Genomic DNA, 17434 nt, shown 5'->3' on the forward strand with positions numbered 1-17434 from the left:
AGATATGGACATTACACACAGTCCATGTGTCTCAGCACATTAGTAGGAACATACCGTATGTGTTCACATATTACGCAAGTCAGTTCCTACAACTAACAGTCCCTTGCATTTACTCAGTACACGTAACCAGTGATAACCAATACCTTCTGTTAGATGGGTGCAATAATGTATGTGTATTTCTGGTATTGTGAAGTCTCTATCTCTCTTTCTCTCGCGCCTCTCCTCTGTCTCTCCCTCCCTCTTGCTCCTTCTCTCTCTCCCACCCTTCTCTCACTACCCCCCCCCCCCTCTTCCCCCATCTCCTAAACCCTTCCTGCTCTCTCTCCGTCTCCCTATCTCTCTCATATTAACAAACAGGTGGGAGCTAAGGAGTGCTTCGGGCTGCATCCGTTAGATCATCACTGCAGGTGCTATTCATAGAACCACTCCTCCTTTTCTTCATGACTGTCTTAAAGTCCTCTTTTCCTCCCCCATACTCCTCCGAGAGAGACTCTAGACCATCTAGTGTGAGTGGGCTACTAACTCTTTCTTGACAGCCAGAAAGAGATGGATTTGAATGAGGTGTGTGTGTCTGTGTGTGTGTGTGTGTGTGAGTGCATACAGGCGGACTTGATACACAACCTTACGCAACCAATGCCTATTCTGGAAACTGGAAACATGGACAGGTTTCCACCTCTTATCTATACAGAACCAACATCCTACTGCCGTTTCTGTTGACTGTGGTTTGTGTGTTTCTATGCAGCAGCTATGTAGCATAAATACGACAATGCTGGTTGGAGGGACAAATGGCACCCTATTCCCTATACAGAAGAGTGTGCTACCTTTGACCAGGGCCCATAGGGAATGTCTCAGATGAGTTCTCTATGGGGCGATCTGAATACAAAACGCTTGTCAGTTTTCTCATCAGCCATTAATTTAGTAAACTAATGAATGTAGTTTACAAGAAAAGATGCCAAATCATTTGACAGTTGTCGGGTACGACAGTTGAACTAAACTCATGAGGTATTTCATTAAAAAGTTAGACTCTTCAAGAATCAATGGGAATATTATGAATGAAAAAGAAAACAAAAAGTGTATGTACCAATTGCTGATTGCCCCTGTATTTCCATATAGTATGACCTTCCAATTGCCACTTCCTTCCTCTTCCACTGAAGCCCGGAGCAAAATCAGTTACAGTACATCAAAACGACTCTTTATGCGCTTCAGTCTTTGAAGTGAAGGAGCCAGTTAGCCTTGAGAGCAGACACTTTGTGCCCCTTTGTGCCCCTACGTCTACCATGTTACACACTGCTGGACCAGGAGAGAAGAGAAAGAACGAGAGAGAGTGTGTCTGTGCGTCCGTGCATGTGCATGTGCATTTCAGTGTGTCTATGTGTGTGAGTGTGTGTGTGCGTGTCTTTTCACACCAGGATTATTCTGCCTGGAAGGAGGAGAGGTTAGAAGAGATAGAGATGGAGCAGCTTAGCTTCCATTTTCCATTCTGAAGTTCTCATCCCAGTCAAAAGGATGGGAAGGGGGAGATCCTGTGTAATCCCTTGTTTATTAACGGGACTGATAAGAAATGTTCTCACGTTCTAGGATAGAGAAAGATGGAAATGGTTGGAAAATACGAAAAAATGCCCAGAGAAAGAGAGAGACAGAGAAAGACAGAGACAGAGAATGAGAGAGAGCGAGAGAGAGAGAGAGAGAGAGACAGAGAGAGAAAGCAAGCCAGAGAGAGCGAGAGAGAAAGACAGAATAAGAGATGAAGAGAAGAGGCGTAAAAAAGGAGAATGTCAGCCCGTTTGTTTTAGAGAATAGAGTGTAATGAGATGCTAATGTAACAACAGAAGACTGGATGCCCTCTGGGGTGCTGTACAGTAGCAAGGCGTTTACTCTCTCACTCCCTTCCACCGACGGACGAGAGGAGGAGAGAAGAAGGAGAGGAGGGATGGAGAAAGAGAGGAGAGGGGACCCTGGAGGAGTGTTGGAGAGAGGGACGAGTGTTTTGGAGGAGTGTAAAAATAGCTGGATGGCTTGGTTGTAGGAGTGGAGAAGTATGGTTGAAGAAAGGAGGGCTAAAGGAGGCCAAAGGTCAAAAGTAGTGCGCTATAAAGGGAATAGGGTGCCATTTGGGACACAGACCGAGTGTGTCGGGTAGAGAATGGTATAATGTGTGTAGGAGGCGAATGCCCCAGAGATGTACTACTGTTTTCTCCGACTACAGTGGTACAAACACACATTAAACTCCAGCTCTCACGACACCCCATTGGGGTATGCTGGCCCTGCGTCCCAAATGCCGCCATATTTCCTACATAGTGCACTACTTTTGACCAGAGCACTGTGGGCCCTATAGGGAATAGGGTGCCATTCGGGAACATAGCCTGCATGTCTAGTGGCTGAGCTCAAATTCGGACTCAACCGCTAATACGCTGCAAACTGCATTTTTGTTTACTGCTGTTTCTCCGACAGTCTGCGTCTGTACAAAAACACATTATGAAGTCCACTCTCCAACTCTCCGGACACCCTGGGATATAGCTACATCGATCCCAACCATTAACCCTATGTGGTACCATGACTAACTGCTAGCCCTACAATGTCTCTGATTTGAACAAAAACACATTCAACTGTCATAACACAGGTTTGACGGACATCACGCCGCTTGCTTAGCGAGTACCGTGTTCTCCTGATTTGGCTCACACCAAGGATCGAACCCAGGACCTCTGCTTTGCTTGCACATGTGACGGCACTCCCGGAGCGTCTTACCAGTCAGCGCCACCGAAAATGTACAATTTGTTACAGCAAGTGACTGAATTCTACACTGTAAAGAGGTTAACCATGCTTACTGTCTAACTCGATAGCCCTACAGTTTCTCTCACTGCAGTTGAACAAAAACACATTTGTCCACTCCAACTGTCATAACACCCCACAGGATATATACAGTTGTCTTGTGGCTAAACTCAAAATCAACCTCTTACCCTAAACTGTAGCTACTAATGTTAGCCCTGATATTAAAACCCCATGAAATATATAGTCCACTGTATAGCTAAGACTAAAATCAACTTAGAACCCTATGATAATGCTAAAACTCTATACACTTGCTACGCTAGCTCTGCCCACAGGCTCCGCGTGCACAGCTGGTGCACGGTCTCAGTAACGTGTTAGATATACTGTAAAGCTAATGGCAAAAATCCCCCTCTTACCTCATGATAATGATAAAACTGCTAACTCTGCTAACCCACTACGCTAGCCCTTGTTGCAGGCTCTATGGGCAGTGGGCACAGTATTAGCAATAGCGTAGAGTGCTAGCGGCTGAGCGGGCTAATTGCATTTCCTTGTGTTAATTAGGCCGTTTAATTAGGAAATGCATGTGAGGGTTTATAGAATACAGAGGGACCTGAGAACGAGAGGGGGTAGAGGAGGGAGGAGAGGCGAGGAGAAGAAGAAGGGAGAGGAGAGGGGGGATAAGAGGAGGGAGGGGAACGGAGGATGGAGAGGGGGGATGAGAAGAGAGGAAAGGAAAGGAGGGAGAGGAGGAGAGGAGGAAGAGGGGGGATGTGAGGAGAGGAGGGAGAGGGGGATCAGTGGAGAGGAGAGGAAAGGAGAAGAGAAGAAGGGAGAGAAGAGGGGGGATGAGAGGAGCAGAGGGAGAGGAGGGAGAGGAGAGGAGGAGAGGAGAGGAGGGAGAGGAGGAGGAGAGGAGGGAGAGGAGAGGAGAGGAGAGGAGAGGAGAGGAGAGGAGAGGAGAGGAGAGGAGAGGAGAGGAGAGGAGAGGAGAGGAGAAGAGAGGAGAGGAGAGGAGCGGAGGAGAGGAGAGGAGGGAGAGGAGGAGAGGAGAAGAAGGGAGTGGAGAGGGGGGATGAGAGGAGCAGAGGGAGAGGAGGGAGAGGAGCAGAGGAGAGGAGAGGAGGAAGTACAGACAGAGCAATGAACAAAGAGGTCTCTGCACTGAAGCCATGTTCCAATATATAGGATTGGATTTATTGTGTGTTGAAAGGGGACAAGAGAAAGGGTGATTGAAATATTGGAATGTATCCTTTTTCTTTCACCATATCATACAAATGATTGGTCACTATGCTGCCCACTCACCTCCACTAACAGGAAGCAGGGTACGATGTAGGTGCTGGTCTTCTGTAGGTCTCTGTCCCCTATATTCCTCATTGTTCCTTCTTCCCAGTTCCTCTTCTGTTAGCTGGACTGATGCACCTGTAGAATAATAACCTTTAGCAACAGCACCAGAAAAGTATTGCTGTGCCAAATTGCTCCAGTTCAGTCCATTACGGAACCATTTTGAGTTATTTAAAAAAATTGTTTTTATCACACACACACACACAAGCACACGCACACGGACACACACACACACACGAAATATGGTTCCATTTGGGACGCAGGGACAGTCAGTCAGATACAGTTTTCATATACAGTCAGTCAGACACAGTCAGTCAGATACAGTTTTCAGACACAGTCAGTCAGATACAGTTTTCAGACACAGTCAGTCAGTCAGACACAGTCAGTCAGATACAGTTTTCAGACACAGTCAGTCAGACACAGTCAGTCAGTCATACAGTTTTCAGACACAGCCAGTCAGTCAGACACAGTCAGTCAAACACAGTCAGATACAGTTTTCAGACAGTCAGTCAGACACAGTCAGTCAGATACAGTTTTCAGACACAGTCAGTCAGATACAGTTTTCAGACACAGTCAGTCAGTCAGACACAGTCAGTCAGATACAGTTTTCAGACACAGTCAGTCAGACACAGTCAGTCAGTCATACAGTTTTCAGACACAGCCAGTCAGTCAGACACAGTCAGTCAAACACAGTCAGATGCAGTTTTCAGACACAGTCAGTCAGATACGGTCAGTCAGACACAGTCAGTCAGACACAGTCAGTCAGACACAGTCAGTCAGATACAGTCAGTCAGACACAGTCAGTCAGATACAGTCAGTCAGACACAGTCAGTCAGACACAGTCAGTCAGATACAGTCAGTCAGACACAGCCAGTCAGATACGGTCAGTCAGACACAGTCAGTCAGACACAGTCAGTCAGATACAGTTTTCAGACACAGTCAGTCAAACACAGCATGGAAATAGGATATACATAAGAGCGACAGGGAGAGAAGGTTAAAAAAAGATGATTGAAAGAGTGAAGAGAAAACATTGAACAACAACAATCCCAAATTGAAGTCAACTCAGGGATTCCCCCCACAGGACAGCAAAAGATAAGAGAACATATATTAAAGAAAGGCATTTGGCAAAGAAAGTGGCATAAGATAAGAAGGCTTCCTTCCACCTACCCACAAGCAGATACCCGCATGGGGAAAGAACTGTAGGCTCCAAGGACTATGGATACTGTTCCATCAAAGTCAACAGTACATTTCTCACCACGTAGCAGCAAAAAAAGCCTGTCTGAGTTGATTTGCAGTTGAAGTGTTTGATTCACACAGTCAATATTATTCTGGGTAGTGCATAAACCCCAAATATGAATTCCGATACAGAGCGAGAATAATGCATTTCTTTACTTGAAAAGCAGTCCCAAGGTTTGATTGACAGCCCTTAGTCCCTTCTGTATACTCTTCTTAGAAAGCCTCCTTCGGGTCACCCTTTCCTCGCCTATGTCCCAAATGGCACCCTATTCCCTACATAGTGCACTACTTAGGGAACGGGGTGCCATTGGGGACGCGGCCCTGATCTCATGCCTTTCTGAACAGAATCCTGAATTGAGATACACTACCGTTCAAAAAATGTGGGGTCACTTAGAAATTAAAATAACATCAAATTGATCTGAAATACAGTGTAGACATTGTTAATGTTGTAAATGACTACTGTAGCTGGAAACAACAGATTTTAATGGAATATCTACATAGGCGTACAGAGGCCCATTATCAGCAATTATCACACTTGTGTTCCAATGGCACGTTGTGTTAGCTAATCCAAGTTGATCATTTTAAAAAGCTAATTGATCATTATAAAACCCTTTTGCAATTATGTTAGCACAGCTGAAAACTATTGTTCTCATTAAAGAAGCAATAAAACTGGCCTTCTTTAGACTAGATGAGTATCTGGAGCATCAGCATTTGTGGGTTCGATTACAGGCTCAAAATGGCCAGAAACAATGAACGTTCTTCTGAAACTCGTCAGTCTATTCTTATTCTGAGAAATTAAGGCTATTCCATGCAAGAAATTGCCAAGATACTGAAGATCTCGTACAACGCTGTGTACTACTCCCTTCACAGAACAGCGCACTACCGCTAACCAGAATAGAAAGAGGAGTGGGAGGCCCCGGTGCACAGCTGAGCAAGAGGACAAGTACATTAGCGTGTCTAGTTTGAGAAACAGACGCCTCACAAGTCCTCAACTGTCAGCTTCATTAAATAGTACCCACAAAACACCAGTCTCAATGTCAGTGAAGAGGCGACTCCGGGATGCTGGCCTTCTAGGCAGAGTTCCTCTGTCCAGTCTCTGTGTCCTTTTGCCCATCTTAATATTTTATTTTTATTGGCCAATCTGAGATATGGCTTTTTCTTTGCAACTCTGCCTAGGACAGCATCCCGGAGTCACCTCTTCACTGTTGATGTTGAGACTGGTGTTTTGCGGGTACTATTTAATGAAGATGCCAGTTGAGGACTTGTGAGGCATCGATTTCTCATACTAGACACTCTAATGTACTTGTCCTCTTGCTCAGTTGTGCACCGGGGCCTCACACTCCTCTTTCTAGTCTGGTTAGAGCCAGTTTGCGCTGTTCTGTGAAGGGAGTAGTATACAGCGTTGTACGAGATCTTCAGTTTCTTGGCAATTTCTCGCATTGAATAGCCTTCATTTCTCAGAACAAGAAGAGACTGATGAGTCTCAGAAGAAAGTTATTTGTTTCTGGCCATTTTGAGCCTGTAATCGAACCCACAAATGCGGATGCTCCAGATACTCTCCTTCTCTCTCCTCACCCCACTCAGCCCATCTCTCCTTCTCTCTCCTCACCCCACTCAGCCCATCTCTCCTTCTCTCTCTTCACCCCACTCAGTCCTTCTCTCCTTCTCTCTCTTCACCCCACTCCGTCCATCTCTCCTTCTCTCTCTTCACCCCACTCAGTCCATCTCTCTCTCTCTCTTCACCCCACTCAGTCCATCTCTCCTTCTCTCTCTTCACCCCACTCAGTCCATCTCTCCTTCACTCTCTTCACCCCACTCAGTCCATCTCTCGTTCTCTCTCTTCGCCCGACTCGGTCCACCTCTCCTTCTCTCTCTTCACCCCACTCAGTCCACCTCTCCTTCTCTCTCTTCACCCCACTCAGTCCACCTCTCCTTCTCTCTCTTCACCCCACTCAGTCCATCTCTCCTTCACTCTCTTCACCCCACTCAGTCCATCTCTCGTTCTCTCTCTTCGCCCGACTCGGTCCACCTCTCCTTCTCTCTCTTCACCCCACTCAGTCCATCTCTCCTTCACTCTCTTCACCCCACTCAGTCCATCTCTCCGTCGCTCTCTTCACCCCACTCCGTCCATCTCTCTTTCTCTCTCTTCACCCAGCTCAGTCATCCCTCCTTTTTTCTCTTCATCTCTCTCTGTCTCGCTCTCTCTCTCAATACATAATCTCTCTGTGTCTCTGTCATCATCTGTGTTCCATCTCATACCACTGCAGTATTGTCATGACACCCCAAAACCCTGCCTCACACACTACCACACACCTCCTCTCTCACTACCTACCAACAGCTACACACAATCCCACATACAGCGACACACAGTCCCACACAATTACACACACTCACCCACACACACGACTGATACGCTACTCTTTCTCCCTGACAATCCAGCAGATGTGTGTGTGTGCGTGTGTGTGTGTGTGTGTGTGTGTGTGTGTGTGTGTGTGTGTGGCGCAAGGGGAGTAAGACATTAATACAGCTCTGCATGTAGCACTACAGGTTCATCAATGTGGGTCAGGAAAGACGGAGACTGAGATGTCTCTGCTACTGCACTCATCATCCTATCTATGGCTTTCTCTCTCTCTCTCTCTCACACACACACACACACACACACACACACACACACACACACACACACACAGACACACACACACACACACACACACACTATAACAGCGTCTACAGTATAATGTGTGTGGCAAAAACACACTTCTAATAATACTGTCTTTTATCAAAGAAAAATAATGCCATGAATAAAATCTGGTCTTACCACAGATTCTGTGCAGAGAAGTAGTGGTGATGAAGTGTTGCTAGACAGTAGCCACAGCCTCTGCCTTTGACAGAGAAGAAGTGGAGTATTTTACAACTCGCTGAAGGCTCCCATCCTGCTGTCTTCTGTCTGTGTTTGTTTTATCTGCTCCGAGTCTTCAGTCAAAGTAGACCGCCTGCACTTTCACTGCTGCTTTCTCTAGTAAGCCAACGCTACAGAGACAGAATGAAAGAGAGAGAGAGAGAGAGATAGTGTGTTTGTCTGCTAGAGTGTGTGTTAATGTGTGTGTGTGTATAGATTCACAGTAAAGCACAAGCAACACAGTCTATCTATATGCACTGGGCAACATGCAGTCGCTACGCTACTTTGCTAATCTTCCATGGACGGACAAAGCTAATTAATGAATCCGTACGGCTTGAGGGGTTCAATAGAGAGAGAAAGAACTAGAGAGGCTGGGAGAGAGAGAGAGTGGAGGATGCGAGGAGTGAGAGAGACAATTAGAGTGAGCGAAGGCAAGAGAGTGGAGAAGAGAGAGGAGATGAGAGAGAGTGAGGGAGAGTGAGAGTGAAAGAGTCGGAAGACGAAGGAATGAGAGCATGAGACCGCGGGAGAAGAGAGAACGCAGGCAGCGGAGTAGAGAGGGAGAGGGAGAGAATGAGTGAGAGAGAGAGAGAGGGAGAGGGAGAGGGAGAGAATGAGTGTGAGAGAATGAGTGAGAGAGAGAGAGAGAGAGAGGGAGAGGGAGAGAATGAGTGTGAGAGAGAGAGAGGGAGAGGGAGAGGGAGAGAATGAGTGTGAGAGAGAGAGAGAGAGAGAGAGATAGTGTGTGTATGTGTGTCAGCGGTATAGGAATAACAGCTGAATGATAGGCTAGTCTACACTCTTAGAGAAAAGGGTTATTCAGCTGTCCACATAGGAGAACCCTTTTTGGTTCTAGGTACAACCCTTTTGGGTTCCATGTAGAGCCCAACGTGGAAAGGGTTCTACATAGAACCCAAAGGGGTTCTTCTTGGAACCAAAAGTGTTTTTACCAGGAACCAAAAGGGGTTTTACAAAGGGTTCACCAATGAGGACAGCCGAAGAACCCTTTAAGGTTGTAGATGGTTTGTAGTTGTTTTCTATGATTGTAGGGGCAGGCAGCATACCTTTGGAAAGCTAAGCCCATGGCTGCGAGTGTGTGTTTGTGTGTGTGTGTGTGTGTGTGTGTGTGTGTGTGTGTGTGTGTGTGTGTGTGTGTGTGTGTGTGTGTGTGTGTGTGTGTGTGTGTGTATAAACGCGTGGGCTCAGGTGAGTGCCTCAGAATGACGGGATTAATGATGCGTCACCAAGTGGAAAAGTGGGGCATTTCAGACACACACACACACGCGCGCGCACACACGCACACACACACACACACCTGTGCACCAGGCCCTATATGGGTCATGGGCCTTCAAGTGCCAGGCACCAGCAGCCTCAGGCGGTGTATGTGTGTGTGTGTTTGTTTGTGTTTGTTTGTGTGTGTGTGTGTGTGTGTGTGTGTGTGTGTGTGTGTGTGTGTGTTTCCCCACAAGAATAGTAAACTAACAAAAATATCCCCAACTGGGGATATTTTGTTGGTCCCCACGAGGTCAAATGCTGTTTCTAGGTGGTTTAGGGTTAAGGTTAGAATTAGTGTTAGGGTTAGAACTAGGTTAGGGTTAGGAGCTAGGGTTAGGTTTAGGGTTAAGTTTTTTTTGTTAAGGTTACGGTGAGAACATAGGTTATTGTGAATAGGATTTTGAACAGGACTGAATTGTGTGTCCCCACAAGGTTACCTGTACAAGACTGTGTATGTGTATGTGTGTGTGTGTGTGTGTGTGTGTGTGTGTGTGTGTGTGTGTGTGTGTGTGTGTGTGTGTGTGTGTGTGTGTGTGTGCATGACTCCCCAAGGCAGTATGTACTGTACGTGGGCTGTGTATTCATGCATGTTGGGGGCTGCTGCTCCAGCCTGGATGTGGTATGACTTGCATCATGCTGCTGGATGTGCCTGTTACTCCACAAACAGTTCTGTACATACTGTACTAGTTTACCATAATGAACAACTATTGAATATTCCACATAGCTACAGCAAGGCCTTCAGGTCTGTGGTGGGGCTGGTTATCATTTTCCCTGGTAGTTAATTGATTGGTAATGTCACTGATTGGTCCAAAGAGTCACTCACCCGGTGTCCCCCGGGTCTGAATCAGTCCCTGATTGGAGGGGAAGGATGACAACTTGAGGCCTGCATTTCAATAAGCCTGTTGGAGAGGGTGGATAGGATATATCATGTAAACACGCCTTCAATACAATATGTCCAGTGCATAGACCTGGCAAAGGGAGAGAGTTAGTTTCCTTGTGACTGACTGTTAAAAGCATCAAGATTTTTTTGTGTGTGTAGTTCCCATGGAAACACAGCATCCCATTCCCATGATAAGGAGTGACATTCATTGAGGCACGCACACATGTACACACGTACACCCACACGCAGTATGGGGGAGAGGGACATTGGCTGGGACTGTACTGCATCAACCCCAGACGATTTTAATGAGGTCTAAAGGAAGAGGTTTCAACAATACACCACCTGGCCAAGAGAGTAACAGTAGTTATTCATATCTTTACTGCAGTCTCTAACGGGCCACTCTCAAAGGACAAATAACATTAAATACTTTCTCACTACTTTGCAGATATGCGTTTTTCAATCATGTGATGTAAGATATTATTATGCATCATTTTTTACCTGTCTGAGAGCCATTATGATAATGTGTGAGCTCAAGCACAGATGCCAAGTCATGCATATTAACATAGTTTTAATAAGAGTCAAAGTCATGCATATGAATGTAGTTTTAATAAGAGTCAAAGTCATGCATATGAATGTAGTTTTAATACGAGTCAAAGGAGTAAAAGTGGAATACAAGGGCAAATCAGGGACAGTAGCAACCTCAATAGACAGGTACACTGTAGAGACGAAAGTAGAGCATGAGACAACGACTAACATACACTCTCTTGCTTTGTGCACGCACACGTGGGGGCATGTATGCAGGCACACATGCAATGCGCGTACGTGCGCACACACATTGTTGGAAGGGACATGACTAATACAGTGTTTGGCTCTCAATGTGAAGAACTCCTACGGTTTCCTTTTTATTCAAGAATCAAAACTAGGGCGATTCAGGGTACGTGTTATTGTGCCCATGTGTGTGTTTGTGAGAGTCCATTTGATGGATTACAGTCAAGGATATTATGTTTAAATAGCTTGGGAGTTAGTTTGGACATAATTATTCAGATCGGAATATGGAGCAATGAAATATATATAAGTAATCTGTAATTTACGGGAACGAGAATATTGCCCACATCTCCAGACGTTAAAATAGTAATGCCACTGTTGCTCTGGGTGCATTTAGCCTATATTCCAATATCACGCTTGTAGAATGAGAACATAGGAGGATACCGGGATGGATCAGGCTACTACTGCTCCCTTCTAGATGCTATTACTCTTTGTTTGTCGATAACTTTTGTGATGTTCACATTGCCCATTCTCCATTTCACGTCACATAATAAACTATTGTCAGTTGTGTTACCTGTTGCGCCCTGGTTTCAATGTCTATGGTTGCTCCTGTGGAATGGAAAGTCCACTTATCACTACCTACAGTTGGTACATACGAACAACACGCAACTATCCCTGTGCTGCTCTCTGAAAAGAGGGTTGGCCACCCAGCACAGCACAACACGGAACATGAGTCAGGTAACTGTAACAGAACGTTGCTTCTGAGCTCCCGTGCATTTTGGACACGCACCGACTCGGTTTGGGAGGCAGGGAGTGACAAACATATTTCTCTGAAAGGGATTTTGCTGTACTCCCATGTCTATTTTAAAAACCTAATAGACGTTTTAAGTTTCACGTTATCGTGTGTCTGCTGCACTGATGTGACGTTTGGCGTTTCACAAGCGGATAAAACGCTCAGGTGTTTGTTTTTCATAGGTGGATTTCCTGCCTTTTTTTAAAAACAATTCCTAAGTAGAGGAGCGACAGGAGGCTTTCACCTGCGTTATATTTCTTTATTGCAAAACTCTTGTTAAACCACGTCAGTGTTTTTCTTGCTTTCGTTTTTAAATATTTAATTTCTAACCACCGACAACGCCGAGTGGCCACGTTGGAACAAACAGGTAAGTGTCTGCAATAATATTATTAGGCAACACCTTTCGATTTCAAAGTGACTTTGCTTTTGTTTTCTACTGAATTTGACAGTTTTCCTGACTGCAGAAAGTTAGTAAACGTCCTTGGGTTGACACCTTTTGAACTCGTGCCAACTCGTGCTACAAATGTGATCCGTGTGCGCGCGCAACGACAGGCCTGGCTGCAAGCGGATGATTTGCAACGTGCATGACCTCTGTAAACCATTAAGCCACAGATTCACCGAATAATTATAGAATCATAGTTACATTTGGTCCCATCTTATTTGTTGATATATTCATTCATCAGCTTAGAAATGAACTTGACAGTGAGTGTGGATAGTCACAAAGAGGCCTCATAGGGAAGAAAAAACACATTTGGAAGGAAAGGTTATATAATGTTGCCAAAATGATGTCGAGCTTTTCCATATCAATTCGAGTTATTTCACAGATCTCCCACATTTCTAGAGGGTACATTCAGAAATCATGATACACTTGAATGGAGTATTTAAATACAGAGGATATAATATACCTCAAAGGGACGGGTAAATGTAGCTCATTATAACCTAGTTAATGAATGCGTTCTGGGATGACGGAACAAATTGGGCCAGCTTTCTATCGCGGAGACTAATAGAGCATGGTGCCTAGCTGCTGTTGCACCACCTACACACACCACCAATATTGTACACACAACAACATAGCCGACATGCTAAACTATTACCCATCCAACAGAATCCCTTGGCTCACACTGATTATGTGTCCTGCGTAAATGCAAGGGACCGTTAGATGTAGGAACTGACTTGCGTAATATGTGAACACATACGGTATGTTCCTACTAATGTGCTGAGACACATGGACTGTGTGTAATGTCCATATCTTCTTGCCTATGTGATGTTCAATGCACAGAGTTGCTCATTCACTCTGCTGCATTGTAAACTGCTGAGGTGACATCATTATGTAGACCAAGCCTGGTCTCATTCTGAGAGAAGAAGCCAGGGGCTTTAACCTGAGTCATCTAAAACCAACAGCACATAGATCTGCTTAGCTAGCAAACAGAGACATATGCATGTGGGGGGAGGGATCCCAGGTTACAGGGGAGACTCCCAACAGGTCTCGAGGGACGTACTCTTTAAAGTCTTCCTTCGCTGAACCCCCTAGGCCCTAACTGTGTGTGCTAGCCCGAGGGTGTCGTGAACATAATTGAACCCCTGATTCATTTTGTTTCTAGGAAGTAGTATGGTGTTCAGTTCACTCTTTAAGTCCCTATAACCAGGGGCATATTCATTACTGCACATTGTAGCTTTCTGTTTTGCAACAGAAAATCGAAAAACAAATGTTTCTTAATGGACAAATTCAGGTAGTTACTCCCTGTTTCATCCGTTTTTCTTCCGTTTGGTATCTAGTGAACCTGCCTGGTCTCAGAGCATTTTGTATTATTTTGGATGTAAATTTGAAATACTTCACTTATTCAGATGTTTCGTATGGTGTATATGTTTAATGTCATCATCTATAAGTCTTTGCTAGGTAAAGCCCCGCCATTTTTCAGCTCACTGGTCAGCATAGCAACAGTAGTACGCGCTCCAGCAGGTATATTTCACTGGTCATCCCCAAAGCCAACACTTACTTTGGCCGCCTTTCCTTCCAGTTTTCTGCTGCCAATGACTCACTGAAGCTGGAGTCTTATATCTCCCTCTCCAACTTTAAGCATCAGCTGTCAGAGCAGCTTACCGATCACTGTACCTGTACATAGCCAATCTGTAAATGGCACACCCAACTACCTCATCCCCATATTGTTACTTATCCTCTTGCTCTTTTGCACCCCAGTATCTATACTTGCACATCATCATCTGCACATCTATCACTCCAGTGTTAATGCTAAATTGTAATTATTTCACTTCCATGGCCTATTTATTGCCTACCTCCCTACTCTTCTACATTTGCACACACTGTACATTGATTTTTCTATTGTGTTATTGATTGTACGTTTGTTGATGTGTAACTCTGTGATGTTTTTGTTGCACTGCTTTGCTTTCTTGGCCAGTTGGCCAGTTTGCAGTTGTAAATTAACTTGTTCTCAACTGGCCTACCTGGTTAAATAAAGGTGAAATGAAATACAAATAAATAAAATATGTTACGAATTTGCTAAACATATATGTTAATAATTCCAATTTGTTGTGGCTAATGTTAGCTACCTGGCTAACGTTAGATAGGCTAGGGGTTAGGGTTTAAGGCTAAACAGTAGTAAGTAGGTAAAAAGTTTCTAAAATGCTAAAGTTGTCCGTGATGAGATTCAAACACTCACCGTTTGGGTTGCTAGACGTTCACGTTATAGACCCTCTCTTAATTTTTACCTTGAGTAACCATCTGTCTTATGTAGCCATACCAAACGTAACATATCATACTAATTTGAGGTGTCTCAGATTTACATTTACTATGTTGCGTCTAGTCTATGAGACCAGGCTGAGTGAACCTAAACCAGACAGGGTTCAGAGACATCGAACTGGTCGTTCTGCTTTAAACCATCTGTGTTCGCCTTTGACTGAAGTCTTTCTCTCTGATGCCTGTGTGTGTGGTTGGTTTGTGTAAAATGTAACGCAGTGCACTATTAGATTAAGTAAGTTATTTACATATTTGTTTTATATATTATTAGGCACACCACCACGTTCATGAAATTGGTTCGCTCCTACAACTACTGAGTCACGTGGCCATGGCTCGTTATATAAGCAGGCAGACGGTCATCGAGGCATTCAGTTACTTTCCGAATTGAACGTTAAAATGGGCAAAACAAGTCACTTAAGCGACTGAGTGTGGTATGATTGCTGGTGCCAGTGCACCAGTTCCAGCCTCCTGGGATTTTCACACATAGCAGTGTCTAGGGTTTACAGAGAATGGTGTGAAAAAAACATTCATTCAACGGCAGTCCTGTGGGCGAAAACAGGTCATTGATGAGAGGTCGAATGAGAATGGTAAGAATCGTGTAAGCTAACAGACGGGCCACAAACGGGCAAATAACGGAGCAGAACGGCATCTCGGAACTCGTCAGTGCTTGTCACGGATTTGACTATTGCAGCAGATGACACACACCGGGTTCCACTCCTATTAGCTAAAAACAAGACAAAGTGGCTCCAGTGGGCACACGATCATCAACAATGGACAACTGAGTTGAAAAACAATTCCTGATCTGACGAATCCTGGTTTCTGATGCGTCATGCTGATGGCAGTCAGGATTTGGCATAAGCAGCATGAGTCCATGGCCCCACCCTGACTGGTGTCAGAGGTACAGGTGGTAGCGGTAGTGTAATGGTGTGGGGAAGGTGTTCCTGGCACACGTTAGATCCTTTGATACCAATTAAGTAACATTTCCATGCCTGGAAGAATAATCTGTTCTGGAGTGGGTCCGACACGGTACTAGATGTGTGTACCTAATAAACTGTCCACTGAGTGTGTGTGTGTGTGTGGGTGTGCATGCAAATTCAACATCTAAAGTGTTGGTCCCATGTTTCATAAGCTGAAATAAAAGTTTCAGAAATGTTCAATACGCACAAAAATATTATTTCTCACATTTTGTGCAAATTTTTTTCTCCATCCCTGTTAATGAGCATTTCTCCTTTGCCAAGATAATCCATCCACCTGACAGGTGTGGCATATGAAGAAGCTGATTAAACAGCATGATCATTACACCTTGTGCTGGGGGACAATAAAAGGCCACTAAATTGTGCAGTTGTCACACAACACAATGCCACAGATGTCCCAAGTTTTGAGGAAGTGTACAATTGTCCTGCTGACTGCAGGAAAGTCCCTCAGAGCTGTTGTCAGAATTTTCTGTTAATTTCTCTACCATAAACTGCCTCCAACGTTGTTTTAGAGAATTTGGCAGTACGTCCAACCAGCCTCACAACCGCAGACCACGTGTATGGCGTCGTGTATGTACCACGTGAATGGCACCTTGTGCTGGGGTGCACCTGTGCCCACACAACGCCATACACGTGGTCTGGTGTTCTGAGGCTGGTTGGACGTACTGCCAAATTCTCTAAAACAACGGAGGCAGTTTATGGTTGATAATTTTCTGTTAATTTATCTGACAACAGCTCTGGGGGACTTTCCTGCAGTCAGCATGACAATTGTACACTTCCTCAAAACTTGGGACATCTGTGGCATTGTCTGGGAGGAGATCCCTCAGGAGACCATCCGCCACCTCATCAGGAGCATGCCCAGGCGTTGTAGGGAGGTCATACAGGCACGTGGAGGCCACACACACTAATGAGCCTCATTTTGACTTGTTTTAAGGACATTACATCAAAGTTGGATCAGCCTGTAGTGTGGTTTTCCACTTTAATTTTGAGTGTGACTCCAAATCCAGACCTCCATGGGTTGATAAATTTGATTTCCCATTGATAATTTGTGTGATTGTTGTCAGCACATTCAACTATGTAAAGAAAAAAGTATTTAATAAGAATATTTCATTCATTCAGATCTAGGATGTGTTATTTTAGTGTTCCCTTTATTTTTTTGAGCAGTGTAGATACTGTATGTATACTGTGTGTATGTATGTATGTATGTATGTATGTATGTATGTATGTATGTATGTATGTATGTGTGTGTGAGATTGTTGGGGGAGAGAGGTGTGTGTGAGATTGTTGGGGGAGAGAGGAGGGGTGCAAAAGAAAGATGAAACTGTGAAGTAAGCGTAACCACATCAGTTGGATTTTTCTCTGCTATCCTGCTGAAGAGAGCGAGTGTCACGCTGGCAAGACCGAGGGAGATAAAAACAGAGAGATAAATCATGGTGAAGGGAGAGATGGAGTGATGAGATCTCTCTCTTCCCTGGGTGATGGATGACTAGTCTGCTGGAGGGAAATTCCTCAATGCCTCACACACTGCCCTGCAGTGACTACGCTACCCCTCTTTCTCTCCGTTTCTCTCTAATACAATGTTCCCCTCTTTAAATGTCTTTCTCTCTTTCTGTTTCTATATATGCCTCTTTCTCTACCTCTTTGTTTCTATTTTACTGTCTCTTTCTCTCTTTCAATTCCTCTATCGTTGTCTGTTTCTTCCGATTCCTCTATCGTTGTCTGTTTCTTCCAATTCCTCTATCGTTGTCTGTTT

At 44.7% G+C, this 17434-nt stretch overlaps 2 protein-coding genes across 5 annotated transcripts in view; one reads left to right on the plus strand and one right to left on the minus strand.

Annotated features, from left to right (window-relative positions):
* Window positions 1-8917, minus strand: part of LOC118938212 (phospholipid phosphatase-related protein type 2) — a 52518-nt gene extending 43601 nt beyond the window's left edge. For both annotated transcript variants that reach the window (XM_090204467.1, XM_090204468.1), the window contains exons 1-2: window positions 8162-8917; window positions 4069-4185 (exon numbers count right to left, since the gene is read on the minus strand). In XM_090204467.1, the coding sequence (XP_090060593.1) occupies window positions 4069-4140 (72 nt within the window). In that variant the 5' untranslated portion in view covers window positions 4141-4185; window positions 8162-8917. The remainder of the gene's footprint in view (window positions 1-4068; window positions 4186-8161) is intronic.
* A 2821-nt stretch (window positions 8918-11738) lies between these two features.
* Window positions 11739-17434, plus strand: part of LOC110485665 (uncharacterized) — a 30837-nt gene continuing 25141 nt past the window's right edge. Inside the window, exon 1 of one of the 3 annotated variants that reach the window (XM_090204470.1) lies at window positions 11739-11900. The gene's annotated coding sequence lies outside the window, so the exon portion shown is untranslated. Of the gene's footprint in view, window positions 12323-17434 lie in introns of all 3 variants that reach the window. The other 2 variants (XR_016487678.1, XM_090204469.1) reach the window with 2 other exon arrangements.

This window comes from Oncorhynchus mykiss, chromosome 17, assembly GCF_057628025.1.
Source record: "Oncorhynchus mykiss isolate SJ-2025 chromosome 17, ASM5762802v1, whole genome shotgun sequence".
NCBI classification, from domain to species: Eukaryota; Metazoa; Chordata; class Actinopteri; order Salmoniformes; family Salmonidae; genus Oncorhynchus; species Oncorhynchus mykiss.